Source organism: Oncorhynchus masou, chromosome 17 (assembly GCF_036934945.1).
Source record: "Oncorhynchus masou masou isolate Uvic2021 chromosome 17, UVic_Omas_1.1, whole genome shotgun sequence".
Lineage (NCBI taxonomy): Eukaryota > Metazoa > Chordata > Actinopteri > Salmoniformes > Salmonidae > Oncorhynchus > Oncorhynchus masou.
In genome coordinates, this window is record NC_088228.1 from 25,297,569 (window position 1) to 25,313,262 (window position 15,694).

General features: G+C 40.6%; 1 protein-coding gene across 1 annotated transcript; it reads right to left on the reverse strand.

Annotated features, from left to right (window-relative positions):
• Positions 1–383: 383 nt before the first annotated feature.
• Positions 384–14,168, reverse strand: LOC135558760 (myosin-6). The gene is made up of 39 exons (XM_064992861.1): positions 14,154–14,168; positions 14,015–14,054; positions 13,474–13,686; positions 13,049–13,192; positions 11,931–12,087; positions 11,773–11,800; positions 10,199–10,304; positions 10,016–10,108; positions 9,812–9,875; positions 9,617–9,715; positions 9,414–9,517; positions 9,159–9,297; positions 8,933–9,051; positions 8,666–8,815; positions 8,389–8,559; positions 7,979–8,288; positions 7,752–7,822; positions 7,465–7,670; positions 7,252–7,375; positions 6,924–7,060; positions 6,570–6,825; positions 6,218–6,460; positions 5,959–6,135; positions 5,700–5,845; positions 5,524–5,614; positions 5,033–5,422; positions 4,799–4,925; positions 4,565–4,683; positions 4,266–4,462; positions 3,820–4,003; positions 3,563–3,728; positions 3,346–3,470; positions 2,943–3,251; positions 2,632–2,835; positions 2,226–2,522; positions 2,009–2,113; positions 1,815–1,910; positions 1,581–1,715; positions 384–501 (listed from the first exon to the last, which is right to left on the reverse strand). The coding sequence occupies exons 3-39, from the start codon at positions 13,672–13,674 to the stop codon at positions 481–483; spliced, it is 5,811 nt and encodes a 1,936-aa protein (XP_064848933.1). The 5' UTR covers positions 13,675–13,686; positions 14,015–14,054; positions 14,154–14,168; the 3' UTR covers positions 384–480.
• Between the last annotated feature and the right edge of the window lie 1,526 nt (positions 14,169–15,694).

A 15,694-nucleotide genomic window follows, 5' to 3' on the forward strand; every position in this document is an offset into this window, starting at 1 on the left:
TGTAGTGTCATACCCAAGAAGACTTGAGGCTGTAATCGCTGCCAAAGGTGCTTCAACACAGTACTGAGTAAAGGGTCTGAGTACTTATGTTAATGTGATATTTACGTTTTTTTATTTTTACTACATTTGCTAAAATGTCTGAGTACTTTCCGAATGCACTGACGAATGTATTGACAAGAGTTTTTTTTGTAAACTGTTGATATTGGTAGTCGCCTTGTTAAAATGTTCTACATTTAACCAAGTGAAGATCAATATGATGACAGATCAATATATGCCAATAATCAGATTGCCAAGCTTTGATGACCATTAATGACAGCAACAATTATTTGAGAGGAGTGAGACTATCACTCACATACTATGAATAAAGACACAGTCAGTAGATGTGAATCTGATTGCGATTTGACTTTATTCTACAGAGTTACTTAGGGCTTTGGATAGACATCACCACAGCAGAAGGTTTCAGAGGTCCATATGAGAGCTTCACTCTTCATCGTGCCCTTTCTGTGATGATAAAGAATGAGGGAATAGAGAGAGAGACAGATCAGAAGATTTTGGTAAGCACTGGCCAAGCTTTATATAGATACAGTGGAAATCTAGACTGTATTCAATCAAACCTGCCATAGCAATATAATAGTGTCTTTGTTTTCAAACTACTGCCTATGAACAAGCACTTCCTCTTTCTGAAAACGAAAAGTATCTACTTGTGAAGGGAGTCTACCTAGTAGATGGTAATAGTGGGTTTTTACAGTGCCCAAAACTATTCTGTGTTTTCATTTCACAACCGTGATAATACAATTGCAGGTTCAATTAAATGTAAAGTGATGAAAATGTGTCCTAAATCTGAAGTGCTGGATTATTCAATATAAGGTCCTAGATGTGTCACTTAATACATTTTAAAACACTGATAAATTACCCCGATTGTTCTATTTTGTCAACTCGCATAAGTGTAACAGTTGATGAGCCTTCAGCTACATCCTCATTACCTCCTTAATTCAATCACAAACCAATCATTTATGGCTAAACCAAGCCCACGTGTCAAGGGACATCATTTACTGTAACTGTTAGACTGGATGGCTTTGTACTTTTAAAATGCTATTTACTTTTAAAATGTTGTAGTAACATTTCACAAGGTAAGTAAACACAATATAAAGGTGTAGACCTAGACCTAAAGATGGGAACCATCTCTCATAACAGAATACTGTAAACAGTGTCATTTGGAATCACTTTGACTAACCAACTGACCACCAATTTGCCTTAAAAGTCTTATTACGAACAAGCGTTACAAATACAGAATACAAATACTATATGACAAATACAGGCTTTATCTTGACAAAGTCTGATGCACTATGATAATACTGTTATAATAAAATATATTTGAATGCAGGTATGGTCTGATTTTCTTTTTTTTTATTATTAATGTTTACATCTGCTTACATAGTCACTTACAAAAAATATTTTTCCACTTTTGCTTTATGATATTGAAATACTGGAATTACAACACTTGTTTTTTACATAATTATATTATGCACACCAAAAATGAAGATATTCAAGAATCAGAAAATTAACTTAGCCTCACTAACCTTGGAACCAACATCACGGCTCTTGGCACGCAGCTTGTTGACCTGGGACTCAGCGATGTCGGCCCTTTCCTCAGCCTCGTCCAGCTCATGTTGTATTTTGCGGAACTTGCCCAGATGGTTGTTGGCTTGCTCCTCCTACGACATGGAAACACAACAAGCATCACAGCAAAAGCAGAGACCGATACTATCATACAAGCAAAAGATCCCCAATATTATAGGTAAGTCCACACTTACAGCTTCCTCGGCAGATCTCTTGTAGGCTTTCACTTTCAGTTGCAGCTTATCCACAAGGTCTTGGAGGCGGGTCATATTCTTGCGGTCCTCATCAGTCTGTAAAGACAGAAGCCATAGCGAATAGCAGTCAGTAGATGTAAAGCACACATCTATGCATGCCTGTCATGGTAACAACAATATAAATAAAAGATCACCTGGTAGGTGAGTTCCTTGATACGCCTCTCATATTTACGAATTCCTTTGATTGCATCAGCACCCTTCTTCTGCTCACCCTCGACCTCATTCTCCAGCTCCCTCACCTGTCATGACATAAAAATAACATCTAGGCTATGTAACAGGGACCATTATTGCTGTTTTGCATGTGGCTCTAATGCACAGTATGTACATCTACTGTAAAAAGCATACACTCACCCTGTTCTCCAGCTTCTGAACCTGCTTCTTGCCCCCCTTCATGGCGATTTGTTCAGCCTCATCCAGGTGGTGCTGCAGGTCCTTGATGGTCTGCTCCATGTTCTTCTTCATTCGCTCCAGGTGAGAACTGGTGTCCTGCTCCTTCTTCAACTCCTCTGCCATCATGGCAGCATCAGTGATGGCCTTCTTGGCCTTTTCTTCAGCATTTCTGCACTCCTGGACTGCCTCCTCCACCTCAGTCTGAAGCTGGTTTGTGTCGCTCTCCAGCTTCTTCTTTTGGTTCAGCAGGCTGGTGTTCTACAGATGGAATATGTTTCCACTGTTAAACAGTGGGACAGTCCAGAGGAAATGTACAATACATCAGTAGCAGACTATTAATAAGCACCCTAAATAACAATGTTCACACCTGTGAGTGCAGCAGCTGCACCCTCTCACTGATGTCCAGCAGCTCTTGCTCAGCTAGCTTGCGGCCTCTCTCAGTCTGTTCAAGACAGCTTCTTAGCTCCTCCAGCTCTGCCTGCATCAGATTGTTGCGTCTCTCTACAATGGCAATGTTTTCCTTCAGATCATCATTGGAACGAAGAGAGTCATCTAACTGGAGTTGGGCATCCTAGAAGAGAAGACATTTGTATAACGAATTAGTCAATTGCTCATTAAATTTACATTTGAGTCATTTAGCCAACACTCCTATCCAGATATAGACCAACAATAATTTACCTTCAGATGAGCATGAACACTCTTTAGCTGTTTCTGGGCCTCTGATGCCTGCCTGTTGGATTGGCTGAGCTGGATTTCCATCTCATTGAGGTCTCCCTCCATCTTCTTCTTCAGCCTGAGGGCCTCAGTCCTGCTCCGGCACTCTGCCTCAAGAGAGCTCTGCAGGGTATCAATGGCCCTCTGCAGATTCCTCTTGGACTGCTCCATCTCCTCGTCCTTCTCAGTCAGCTTGCGCTCAATATCAGCCTTTACCTGATTAAACTCTAGCTGGGCTCTCAGAATCTTACCCTCCTCGTGTTCCAGAGAAGCCTGTTAGATCATAATGGTTCAGGTTTATTATAAAGGCATACAGTATCAGTATGTATAATATATTATGACTTGATTCTGGACAGAGGGAACCTACCTCAGCTTCCTCCAGAGCAGATTGGATCTCACTTTTCTCCTGTTCCAGCTGTTTCCTTATTTTCTCCAGCTCGTGGATGCTCTTTCCTCCTTCACCAAGTTGCTCAGTAAGGTCGGAAATCTCCTCTGTGAGGTTAAGGCCATACAGTGGCATTTAGATTGCTGTGTTGACATTAATTAAATATATGCATCCCTGTACTGATAGCTTGACAGTTTACCTTGGAGGTTCTTGTTCTCCCTCTTCATTGTCTCGAGCTGATCCAAAGTTTCCTCATAGGAGTTCTTCAGCTTGAAGAGTTCAGTGCTCAGAGACCTGGCCTCTTTCTGTGAGCTCTCTAGCTCACACTGAGACTCCTCATACTTCTGCTTCCACTCAGACAGAACCTGTTGGAAGCAATCAAACAAAAATGTCATTTGAAAGAAAGGATCATGAACCTATAATTTAGCATATTTATCTATGGCTTAAAGAGTTTACTTTGTCAAAGTTTCTTTGTTTCTTGTCCAGAGCAGCAGCAGCAGCATTAGACCGTTCCACATCCACCATGAGATCTTCAATCTCATTCTGCAGTCTGTGTTTGGTCTTCTCCAGGGAGGAACACTTGGCGTTCACTGCCTCCACAGCTTCTTCAGCATCCTGCAGACGCTGAGCCAGCTTCTTCCTGGATTAAAGAATAATAAACAGAAGATATTTAGTGCCAGCAGTGACATTTGTTTTGCTTCACAGGTAAATTAACCTTTGATGATACTTCACCTCCCTACTAATAGCTGCGTGGTCAGCTATCAGACAAACTTTTTGTTCGTCTTACATTTTAGAAGAAGCATAACACAAACAGAAAGCCTATCTGCTAGAAGAGAAACAGAGTCTTTCTTTGGAGAACATTTGAGTGAAAGAGTGAATAAATTACTGCCATGATTTCTTACTTGGCTTCCTCCAGCTCCTCAGTCCTCTGAATGGCATCGGTCTCGTACTTTGTTCTCCACTGAGCCACCTCAGAGTTAGCCTTGGACATGCCACGCTGCAGCTCAGCCTTGGCCTCCTGCTCCTCCTCATACTGCTCTCGGAGCAGGTCACCATCATGTCGAGCAGATTGCACTGCATGGGCTAGTGCATTCTTTGCCTGGAGCACAAATATTTTCACACATTTTGTATCATTAGCTAAGGATGACGTGATAGAATACAGTATATTATATAGCTTTGGGTGAACATATTTATCTCTCACCTTTGTTTCCTCCTCCAGTTGTCTTTTGAGGTCCTCAATCTGCTGAGTGTAGGACAGCTTCCCTCTACTTAGCTGAGATACAAGGGAGTCCTTCTCCTCAAGCTGCCTGGAAAGCTCCCCTAGTGAAGTAAATGATGAAATTGTTATGAACAATTCCACCGCCTTGATCCGAGTGGAGGAAGGCATTGTTTTCTAATATTGACAATCATTTGTCATACGAGATAACAAACTTACCATTCTCTGTCTGCAGCCTAGCTTTACACATGCTGAAGTCATTGATGCTGCGCATGCCCTCCTCATACTTTGCCCGATATTCACTCATCTGATCTTCCAAGGTCCTGCATGCCTTCTCTAAATTGGTCTGAAATAAAGTGCATGATATAAAGACAAATGTGAGTTTTTAAATAACCCATCATGCATCACATTTGATGAGAAACATAAAGACCAGATAATGAAATGGGGCCATACCTTGGACTTCACAATATGTTCCATGTTGGAGACAACATCATCAAGTTCAAGCCTGAGCTCGCTCTTCTCCTTCTCCAGCTTCTGCTTCACTCTCTGCAAGTTGTCTATTTGTTCCCCAAGGTCAGCGACACTGTCAGCTTGTTTTTTCCTGAGTGTGGCAGCTGTAGCCTCGTGCTGCAGAGTGGCCTCTTCAAGGTCTCTGCGGAGCTTCAAGAACTCATTCTCCCTCTTCTTGTTCATCTCAATCTGGACAGATGTGGCTCCACCAGCCTCCTCCAGCCTCTCACTGATGTCCTCCAGCTCTCTGGCCAAGTCTGCTCTTTGCTTCTCCACCTTGGCTCGGGCAGCTCTTTCTGCCTCGAGCTCTTCCTCCAGCTCCTCAATACGAGCCTAGCGAGGGGGGAAAAGATTGTAAGATTCTTTTGAGGTGACTTAAGTCAAAGTAATGTGTATTTTCATGGTTACACATTCAATTGCACATGATTCATTACCTGAAGCTCCTTTAGTTTCTTCTGCAGCTGAATGTTAGCTGCTTGCTCATCTTCTATTTTACTGTTCAGCTGGCTGACCTCAAAGTCTTTCCTGTGGCCGAAAGGCATTTTTTTGTTGCAAATTAACAAATATAGGCATGAATGATATAAACTGGGAAAAAAATGTTTTAACTTACTTCTTAAGACGTTCCTCTAGTTGCTGTTTATCATTCTCCAGGTCCATTAGACTTTCCTGGGTCAACTTCAAGTCTCCCTCGAGCTTCCTCTTGGCTCTTTCAAGATCCATACGGACCTTCTTCTCTTGCTCCAGAGAACCCTCAAGCTGGGGAACATCAACATAAAACTCACTACTGTTTTATCCAGTCAACTTCTGATGGCTACACGAATGCTGTGTTTCTATCCTTTAGTGCTCGCAATACAACATCAAGCACTTACGTCATCAACTTGTTGCTCCAGCTTAGCCTTTGCCTTAGTTAGAGTGTTGACTTTGTCTTCCTCACTCTGCAGGTCGTCCAGTGTTTGCTGATGAGCCTCCTGGAGAGCTTTCTTCTCCTTGGTCAGCTTGGCAATGATTTCATCCAGAGCTGCCATTTCCTCAGTCAGGTTCTTCACCTGTGAATAGGAAGTGAAGGTTGAGCAAACAACAACATAAACACAGTTTGTATTTGTTTATAAATATGGAGGTGATAGTGACCTTGTTCTCTGTGGCGTGCTTCTCCTTCTCCACTTTAGCCAGAGTGAGCTCCAGGTCATCAATGTCCTTCTTTATCTCAGAGCACTCGTCCTCCAGTTTCCTCTTCTTAGCGGTCAGTTCTGCATTCATCTCCTCTTCATCCTCCAGTCTCTCAGTCAGCTCTTTGGATTTAGCTTCCAACTGAATCTTGTGTTTGATCAGTTGTTCACATCTTTCCTCAGCATCGCAAAGATTATCTTGCTCCTATGTTGAAAGGTTTCATTAGCTTAATGACAATTTTCAAGTATTTTTTGCAAGGATCACAATTCATGATGAAAGTTACTTCATTTATGGGACGATATATTTAACTCACCGCCTGGACTGAAAGCTGTAAGTCATTTTTCTCTTGGAGAAGAGAGACCATTTTCTCCTCTAGTTCCTTCCTGCGAGCCTCAGACTTTGCATAAGCCTCTTTCAGCTTCAAGAACTCTTCCTTCATGTTGGCCATCTCCTTCTCAGACTCAGCAGATTTCAGCAGAGGCTTGATCTTAAAGAATAGCTTCATCCAGGGCCAATTCTTGACCCCCATGAAGGCACGTACATTCCACTGGATCACAAGTAATGCATCTCTGTGAACAATTACAAATACAGTTTAGCAGATATTGCATGGAACTACAATGTGAATTCGATATAGACGTCGAAGTCATTTGTGACTGTTTGTGCTTACCTTCGTTCAACAATCTTCTGGAATTCAGCTCTAGCCAGCAGACCGCGTGCTCTGGACTGGATTCCAGTGATAATGAGGGACAAACGATCATCTCTCATCTCCTCCAGCTGACCAAGTAGACCAGCCTTGAAGAACACCTTAAAGGGATTTCAAGTAGAGCATATCTAAATCCCCTCTCTATATACAGAATGAACCCATACTGTTGAATGAATTAATAACATTTGGGCACTTTCACTTTAGGGAATATTCCATTGGAAGATATATGTATATTTGCTTATTCATCGGAATATATGTATATTGTGCATGATCATCCTTATAAAAGTTATACCTTAGTGTGTCCAAATCTGTATTGAGTGTGATCAATATCCAAAGACCCAAGTAATTTCTCAGCTCCTTTCTTGCTGTCAATAAACTGTCCTTCGGGGATGGCAGCAGGATTCAGGATACGGTATCTATTTGAAGTATTACATAGTCTTGAATATAATACATATTACAAAAGAGGACCTGTTTCCCAATTCAGTTGAACCTATGTATTGTATACCTCTGCTTGAAGTCTCCATACAGGACCCTATTGGGGAAGCCTTTTCTGCAGATCCTGATGCCTTCCAGCACACCGTTACAGCGCAGCTGGTGCATGACCAGAGGATTCTCCATGGCCCCAGGAGTCTTGGTCTCATTGGGGATGATGCAGCGCACAAAGTGAGGGTGAGTGGACCTCAAGTTGGTCATCAGCTTGTTCAGGTTTTCCTGTAGAAGCAATAAAGCCATGCATGTAACTGTAAATGTGAATAAATAGACACCACCGTTTGATGTGTTCTTCATACTCACCCTGTGCAAGGCAGACACAGTCTGAAAGGATGATCCCTTCTTCTTCTTCCCACTTGCCTTGCTGTCATCAGCTGAGAAGTACAATGGATATCAAATAACGTCTTAAAAATGTACTTATTATTATTAAACTTATTAGGTTTATTTGACTGGGACATTGCCTATTGAAAAGGACTGATCGAGGTGCTTTCAGAACTGGTTTATACAAAAGAAAATCATAATTTGCATACCAGCATCTGTTCCAGCATAATTCTGGAAGAGCACGGTCAACAGTTTGAGGTTAGACTTCTGGAACAGTCCGACCACAGTCTCATTCAGTGGATCCTTGTTCTTTACCAGCCAGTTGAAAATATTGTAGTCCACAGTACCAGCATAGTGAATCAGGGAGAAATGAGCCTCTGGTTTCCCTTTCATAAGCCTGGGCTTCTGGAAGTTGTTGGATTTTCCAAGATGGTTGTCGTAAAGCTTGGATTTAAAGGTAGCATCGCTGGCCTTGGGGAACATGCACTCCTCTTCAAGGATGGACATGATACCCATTGGCTGAGGGGAAGACAAATATGAGCAGTGTGACTTATGACCTGAAAACATTTAGATGTGTGTAGGTGCACTTGTCTTATCGAAAAACATAACGATTCCTTACCTTTTCAATAAGGTCAATGCAAGCCTGCAAGTCCATGCCAAAGTCAATGAACTCCCATTCAATTCCCTCTTTCTTGTACTCCTCTTGCTCCAGCACAAACATGTGGTGGTTGAAAAACTGTTGCAGCTTTTCATTGGTGAAGTTGATGCAGAGCTGCTCAAAGGTGTTGTACTGCAGCAGAAAGGTGAACTTAGTTTTACAACTTGTAAAGTATCACTAATAGATTGAGGTAAAAAAAAGGGATTCAAGTATCATATTGAATATCACTTCAGCTCACATCAAAGATCTCAAACCCAGCGATGTCCAATACACCAATGAAGTACTGGCGAGGCTGCTTGGTGTCCAAGGATTGGTTGATTCTCACCACCATCCAGAGGAACATCTTTTCATACACTGACTTTGACAGTGCACCAATGGAATAGTTCACCTTTAATGAAATAGAAGAAAAAAACATTATTGTAATGGTTATGAACCTTTCCTGATTAACATTGAGCTCTGAGTTCTTTGTGTTTTCAGATCTTTGTTATACGTATTTCTGGCTCACCTGTTGGACAGTTTGCCCCTTGGTGACCCACTCGTTCCCTACTTTGACCCTTGGGTGACAGAGACCCTTGATGAGGTCAGCAGAGTTCAGGCCCATCAGATATGACACTTTGTCAGCATCTAAGGATAAATAAAATGAAAGGATACATTAGCATATTTGTTAACGTACTGTCTTTAAGATGTATCATCAACACAGAGGTTTGTTTTCTTAATGAAGTCCCCCTCACCCTCAGTGCCATCAGCCTCTGCCTGCTCCTCACGCTGTTTCAGCTTGAACTTCATGTTGCCATAGTGCATGATAGCACCAGTCAGCTTGTAAATGCCATTCTTCTCCTCCTGAGTGAAGCCCAGGACATCAAAAGCTTCCTAAATTAGAAAAGGAGAAAGATAGAGAATGCTACCAGTGCACCAATAAATACATGAAGGTAATCTAGTTAAAACAGATATGGCACCAGATGAACCAACCATTGATATTTACTCACATCGGTGGCACACAACTCATCACCATCGTCGATGGAGGCTACAGTTGTCTCTCCTTGGGAGATGAATTGGTAGTCATAAGGGTTGTTGGTGATGAGCATCATCTCTGAAAAGCAAACAGAAATGTCAGATTCGGTCAAATCCAGTGAGGTCCGAGCAAGGATATGTTTTAGTTAGTACATGGATGACAGTATTCTTTATTTACCGAGCAACTCTGGTTTCCTTTGGGACAGAATCTGGTAGAAAATGTGATAGTCTCTCTCAGCCTTGAGCTGGAAAGTCACACGGGACTTCTCTAAAAGATCTGTAAAAATGCAAGGCGGAAAAGTTCATTGAAGGAAGCAGTTTAACATTATTGTATATATGAGAATAGTTAATAGTTGATTTGAATATTCCTTACAGGTCTCAATGTCTGCGGAGGCTAGCTTTCCACTAGCAGCAAAATGAATTCGGATGAATTTGCCCTGAATAAAAGTTAAAGAGAACCAATCATTCATTTTGACATACAATTAACATACATAGTGAGTATATTATGTGCATTGTATCATATGTTGTATGTTTTCAATGGTAGTGTGATCACAATGGTCTGTGGACAGAAACTTACGAATCTTGAAGAGTTGTCATTTCTAATGGTCTTGGCGTTACCAAATGCCTCCAGAGCTGGGTTAGCCTGGATGATTTGATCCTCCAAAGTCCCCTGGAAGTATTCATAGCAGTGCTTTGATTACAGTAATGAAGGGTAAAGTGCCATTAGAGAACATGTTATCTGTTTATTCAACAAGCTAACCTTTTTCTCAGAGGCTGTGTCCTTCTTTCCTCCTACAGCTGCAATACTGGCGTAGTATTGAATGACTCTCTTGGTGTTGACAGTCTTCCCAGCACCAGATTCTCCGCTGAGGATACAAATACAGTATATAACAGTAAAATAGGCTCAAAACAAATGGAAAGTATCTCAAAAGGCAAAATTCACACTCAAATGGCCAGGCTTTAGAACTGAACATCGATGCATCATGAAATAAATTAAACTAATAACTTGGTTCAAGGCTGTCTTCTGACTGATTAAAAAAAGATTCCAGAGCAATCAGAATGCTGTACATTTTACATTTATATTTTAGTCATTCAGCAGACGCTCTTATCCAGAGTGATTTACAGCAGTGAGTGCATACATTTTCATATTTTTTTCAGTCTAGTCCCCTGTGGAAATTGAAGCCACAACCCAGGTGTTGCAAGTGCCATGCTCTACCAGCTGAGCCATGCTCTACCAGCTGAGCCATGCTCTACCAGCTGAGCCATGCCCTACCAGCTGAGCCATGCCCTACCAGCTGAGCCATGCCCTACCAGCTGAGCCATGCTCTACCAGCTGAGCCATGCCCTACCAGCTGAGCCATGCTCTACCAGCTGAGCCATGCTCTACCAGCTGAGCCATGCTCTACCAGCTGAGCCATGCTCTACCAACTGAGCCATGCCCTACCAGCTGAGCCATGCTCTACCAGCTGAGCCATGCTCTACCAGCTGAGCCATGCCCTACCAGCTGAGCCATGCCCTACCAGCTGAGCCATGCTCTACCAGCTGAGCCAAGCACTACCAGCTGAGCCATGCCCTACCAGCTGAGCCATGCTCTACCAGCAGAGCTACACCCTAAAGTGCAACAATTTAGCTCACTATTCCCTCATCCCCTAAAAACCAGCCAAACGAAGAAATATTGTATATTCTTCATTAGTCTACTTTTGATACAATCCCACAAATGTTGCATGTCAACATTCAAGTTTTCAAGATATAATATCACTTTACTCCTGACGCCCAACATCAAACAAGAGCAAGAAGTCCAATGCAAACACAATGTTAGCTCTATGTGCTTTTATTTTAGCGTGGATGCTCAATCTCATTGATCTCAGCAAAGTCCTTTTCAATTGGTGAGCTAAGTAAGACCGTACCAGCTTTTGTGAAAAGACATGGCCCGTCATATCACCATTAATATTGCCCCTATCCACCAATACTGGCATGTACTGACTGTTCAACATTAATTTGCCCTCAGCCCCCAACCAGGCTTCAATGTTTTTTTAAGTTCCTTCTTATCGGGAATCACAGGATGCCTGTCACTAAATTTAAAGTGCATGCTTCATCCATTGTTAATCAGATGTATCAACACAACAGTCCAAATTGAGGTAGTTAAAATAACACAAATATTTACATGTCATTGGTTTGTCAGTGCAATACTTTCCAATTAATCCATCCATTTATCACAGCATACAGCCACATTAAGCTTCTATACAGTAGCAACACTTTGATGTCACTGCCAGACAATGTAAGACCTAAAAGAAATAGACAAATTCAGCTTGATGAAAAGGAGAGAAAACTCACGTGATAAGAATGGATTGGTTCTCCCTGTCTGAAATAGATATGAGGACATGGTCACATATTTTTTTTAGAAAGAATGCACTATTATTAGTACCGTAATATTTGAAAATCTTTTGGGTGAAAGTTGAATAAGATTCTCTAAGTCATCTTAGTGAGTTTACCTGTCAGCATGTACTGATAGGCGTTATCGGAGATAGAAAAGATGTGAGGAGGAGCTTCACTCCTCTTCTTGCCTCTGTAGGCTGAGACCACCTCCTGGTTATATACTGGCAGCCACTTGTAGGGGTTGACAGTGACACAGAACAGCCCGGAGTAGGTCTGTAGAAACAGGAAGGAGTCAAAATAGAAGAACTGAAAGTACATATTTAATAGAGTTTGATCAAATACAGAGTATGATATTAGGCCTACATTTATTATTGTGAATTCTTGGCCTAACCAGATTGTTGTGCAGTTGAATCTAAGATCTGTTGGGTATACAGGGCATTCGGAAAGTATTCAGACCCATTGACTTTTTCCACATTTTGTTACGTTTCAGCATTATTCTAAAATGTATTGAATCGTTTTCCCCCCTCGCCAATCTACACACAATACCCCATAATGACAAAGCAAAAACAGGTTTTTAGAAATGTCAAAAATATAATAATAATAATAATAATAATAATAATACAGAAATATAGCATTACATAAGTACTCAGACCCTTTACTCAGTACTTTGTTGAAGAACCTTTTGCATCAATTACAGCCTCGAGTCTTCTTGGGTATGATGCTATAAGCATGGCACACCTGTATTTGGGGAGTTTCTCCCGTTCAATCAATTGAATTTACCACAGGTGGACTCCAATCAAGTTGTAGAAACATCTCAAAGATGATTAATGGAAACAGGATGCACCAGAGCTCAATTTCCAGTCTCATAGCAAAGGGTCTGAATACTTGTGTAAATAATGTATATTTTTATTTTTATGGGGTATTGTGTGTAGAATGATGACAAATTTGTAAAAATGTAATCCATTTTAGAATAAGGCTGTAATGTAACAAAATGTGGACAAAGGGAAGGGGTCTGAATAATTTCTGAATAATTTCTGAGTCTTAAGAATACCAAAAATGTGGCAAGTATAAAAAACATGGTTTAAAAAAAATGCTTGTTGGGTGTTTGGCTGATAGACTATTCAATTGAATTTTGATTTATTAGAGATAGTACCTCTTCCGGTCAGGTTATCTACTTTGTTTCATTCCACAGTGTTAAGAAATTGAGAAAAAAATCCAGCATGTGTGAACTCACGTAGATCATCCATGCTGCATAACGCTCTTTGAGGTTGAACAGCACAGCTGGCTCATGAAGGAAGGTAAACATCGCCATGTCTTCAATTTTATCAAACTTTGGCGGGTTTTGAGGGTGGACATCACAGTCCTTCACAGTCACAGTCTGTAAAAAGAAATGATCTGAGTCACAAAAGCAAGTACTGTTGAACTATTTGTCAGTCATTTTAAAACAGTTGTTCACCAACAGTACATGAAAAAGGAGTATTAGATATTTAGATTCCACAATTATATATGTTTTTACAGTAAATGTAACACACAAGTGTTTAGATCCAGTAGTTTCTGGCATAATTGTTGTAATATTACATATAAAGTCATGTTTTGTTCAAATATAATCTTATCATCGCTAGTTGTCCTGGTTGAGCAGCTCTCTCACAGCTTACTGACCTTCCCATTCGCAGTGTCAGCGGTGACTTTGTCACCATCTCTGCTGGTGATGGAAGCCTTCACAAATTCCACTTCGGTGTCAGGCACAAAGCATTCCTTCTTCATGTCGAAGGGACGGGTCTGGGCCTCCAGGCGCTCCCTGTCTGACTTCCTCAGGTAAGGGGCTGCGGGCCCGAACTCTGCCATATGAGCGTCTCCCATGATTTACTCTGTCTAGAGAAAGGAGAGGAAATCATCTCTGTTATTTATTTATTTTTTATTTAAAGAAATGAAAGAGCTATTTGTTGCATGTTTCCATTTATTCCATGTTATATCAGGCATCACTGAAATAACAGAACAGAATTTAATAAAATGTTGTAGATTTTTTTAAATTCCTTTTGTTCATTTTGAATGACTTTATTTAATTTCCCATTTCCATGTATTCAATTGATTTTCTAAGGCATTATTTCTGAAACAGTACGACTTGATTTAAAATAAAACATTTTAACAAAGTTTCATGCAGAATCAATAACACCCTGACATGATGTTAAAATGCCCTTACCACACCAACCCCTTTATGATGACTGATAGAGGTAACGGTCCTGTGGAAACAAACACACATTTTAAACCATATTTACCCTTTCTAGCACTCACCTTCTTCACACAAAAAGGAAGATTATAGCTCCAGCATCACATCTTACCTTGCAGTAGTATGGTGGCCTATTGTGGTCCAGACCATGTGTCCTCTTTATAAATGAAGCCTCTCTGCCAAATATGGATATGCATCTCAGGGGCCAGGAATGTTATTGTGTCTGTGTTTGGTTGGGGTACAAGTGTGGTGGGGGTTAATGAGTGTCGGAAAGCCATGTACTATAGAAATCCTCGGGTAGAGGTAGTCTTATCGGTGTCCCTGATGGCTCCATATTAGGTGCTTCGCGGAGTGTTGTAGTTAATCATAAATATATTCAAGCAGCGAGAGGAAGTTAACTCCATTTTTAAATAGTCAAGGGATTTTGTCAGCAATCTCAAAATTCAAGATTATGTTGTTTATTTCATGTTAAACAATCTTGCAAAAGAAAATCCCTTGTAATCTAACTGGTTTGCTTGCATTGTTGGAATCGATACCATCTCAACTGAAATTCAAAGCTTGAACTGAAAATAGAAAATGTACATGTCAGATAGAAGCTGGGTGGTCTACATTTTCTAAGTGCAGGGCAGATCTGGCTTTAATGATGTTACTTAAATTACAATTATAATGTTCCTTTCTAAAGGAAGAAGAAAAATATATATATATATTTATCAATATGTTCATTTTTTTGGGGAAAAGAAATGAAGAAAGAAGATGAACAGATGCCAGTAATTGTAGGGGAGACTGGGGGCAATTGTAACAGGGGGCAATTGTAACACCTTGAATTTCTCCAACAGAAACAATCTATAGTGATGAAATGCACACTGTGCATGCCCATTTACGTTCTCTTCCTGCTTAACAAGTTATAGCCAAATACATCTCACTATTTTTTTTATGGGCAAATGTTTGTTTTTTAGGGGTGAAAGTGGTTTTTTCCACCGGCTGTATTTTTCTTACACTGCCCTGCGCAATAATGTCCAATAATTCAAACGAGCATAATTATCATCACTAAACATTGACATGAATGACGTGTCACTACTGTTATCGCTTGCTAGTCACATGAGGTTTTGTCATGGCTGCTCGGTTGGAGGCAATTGTAACACAGTGTTAAAATGTCCCTGAGCCAAGCAGTCAAATTATGAAAACAAGGGATTTAAACTTAAAGAATGTATGAATTATACGTTAATTATTGAAATATGATCTTTAAATAGCCTTGGGGTCCTGTAGAGAGTCAAAGAAGTTGTAAACAGATATAATATCGGCATCGTGAGATTATTCAGATGTTTCGAGAGGAACCGAATTGCCAGCACACACATGGGTTTTACTGTAAATATTTATTGTGTACAGTACATAGAAATGTGCATATTTCTTGCAAAATCATTCCATACTTCTATGATAATATGATAATTCATATTCATGAATGTTTTTGAAGTGAAGTGAATTTATTTTGTTTATTTCTTTAGGTGTTCCATTTGACCCCGGTCTGGACTTTTCGGATTAAAATCAATATTGTGATTCCACCGTCTTATGTACAGACATATAAGTGGTATGAACGATTAGGAGACAGATGTAAGTATCGTTCAAATGGTCTCTGAGCAATAGAGTCAAATACAA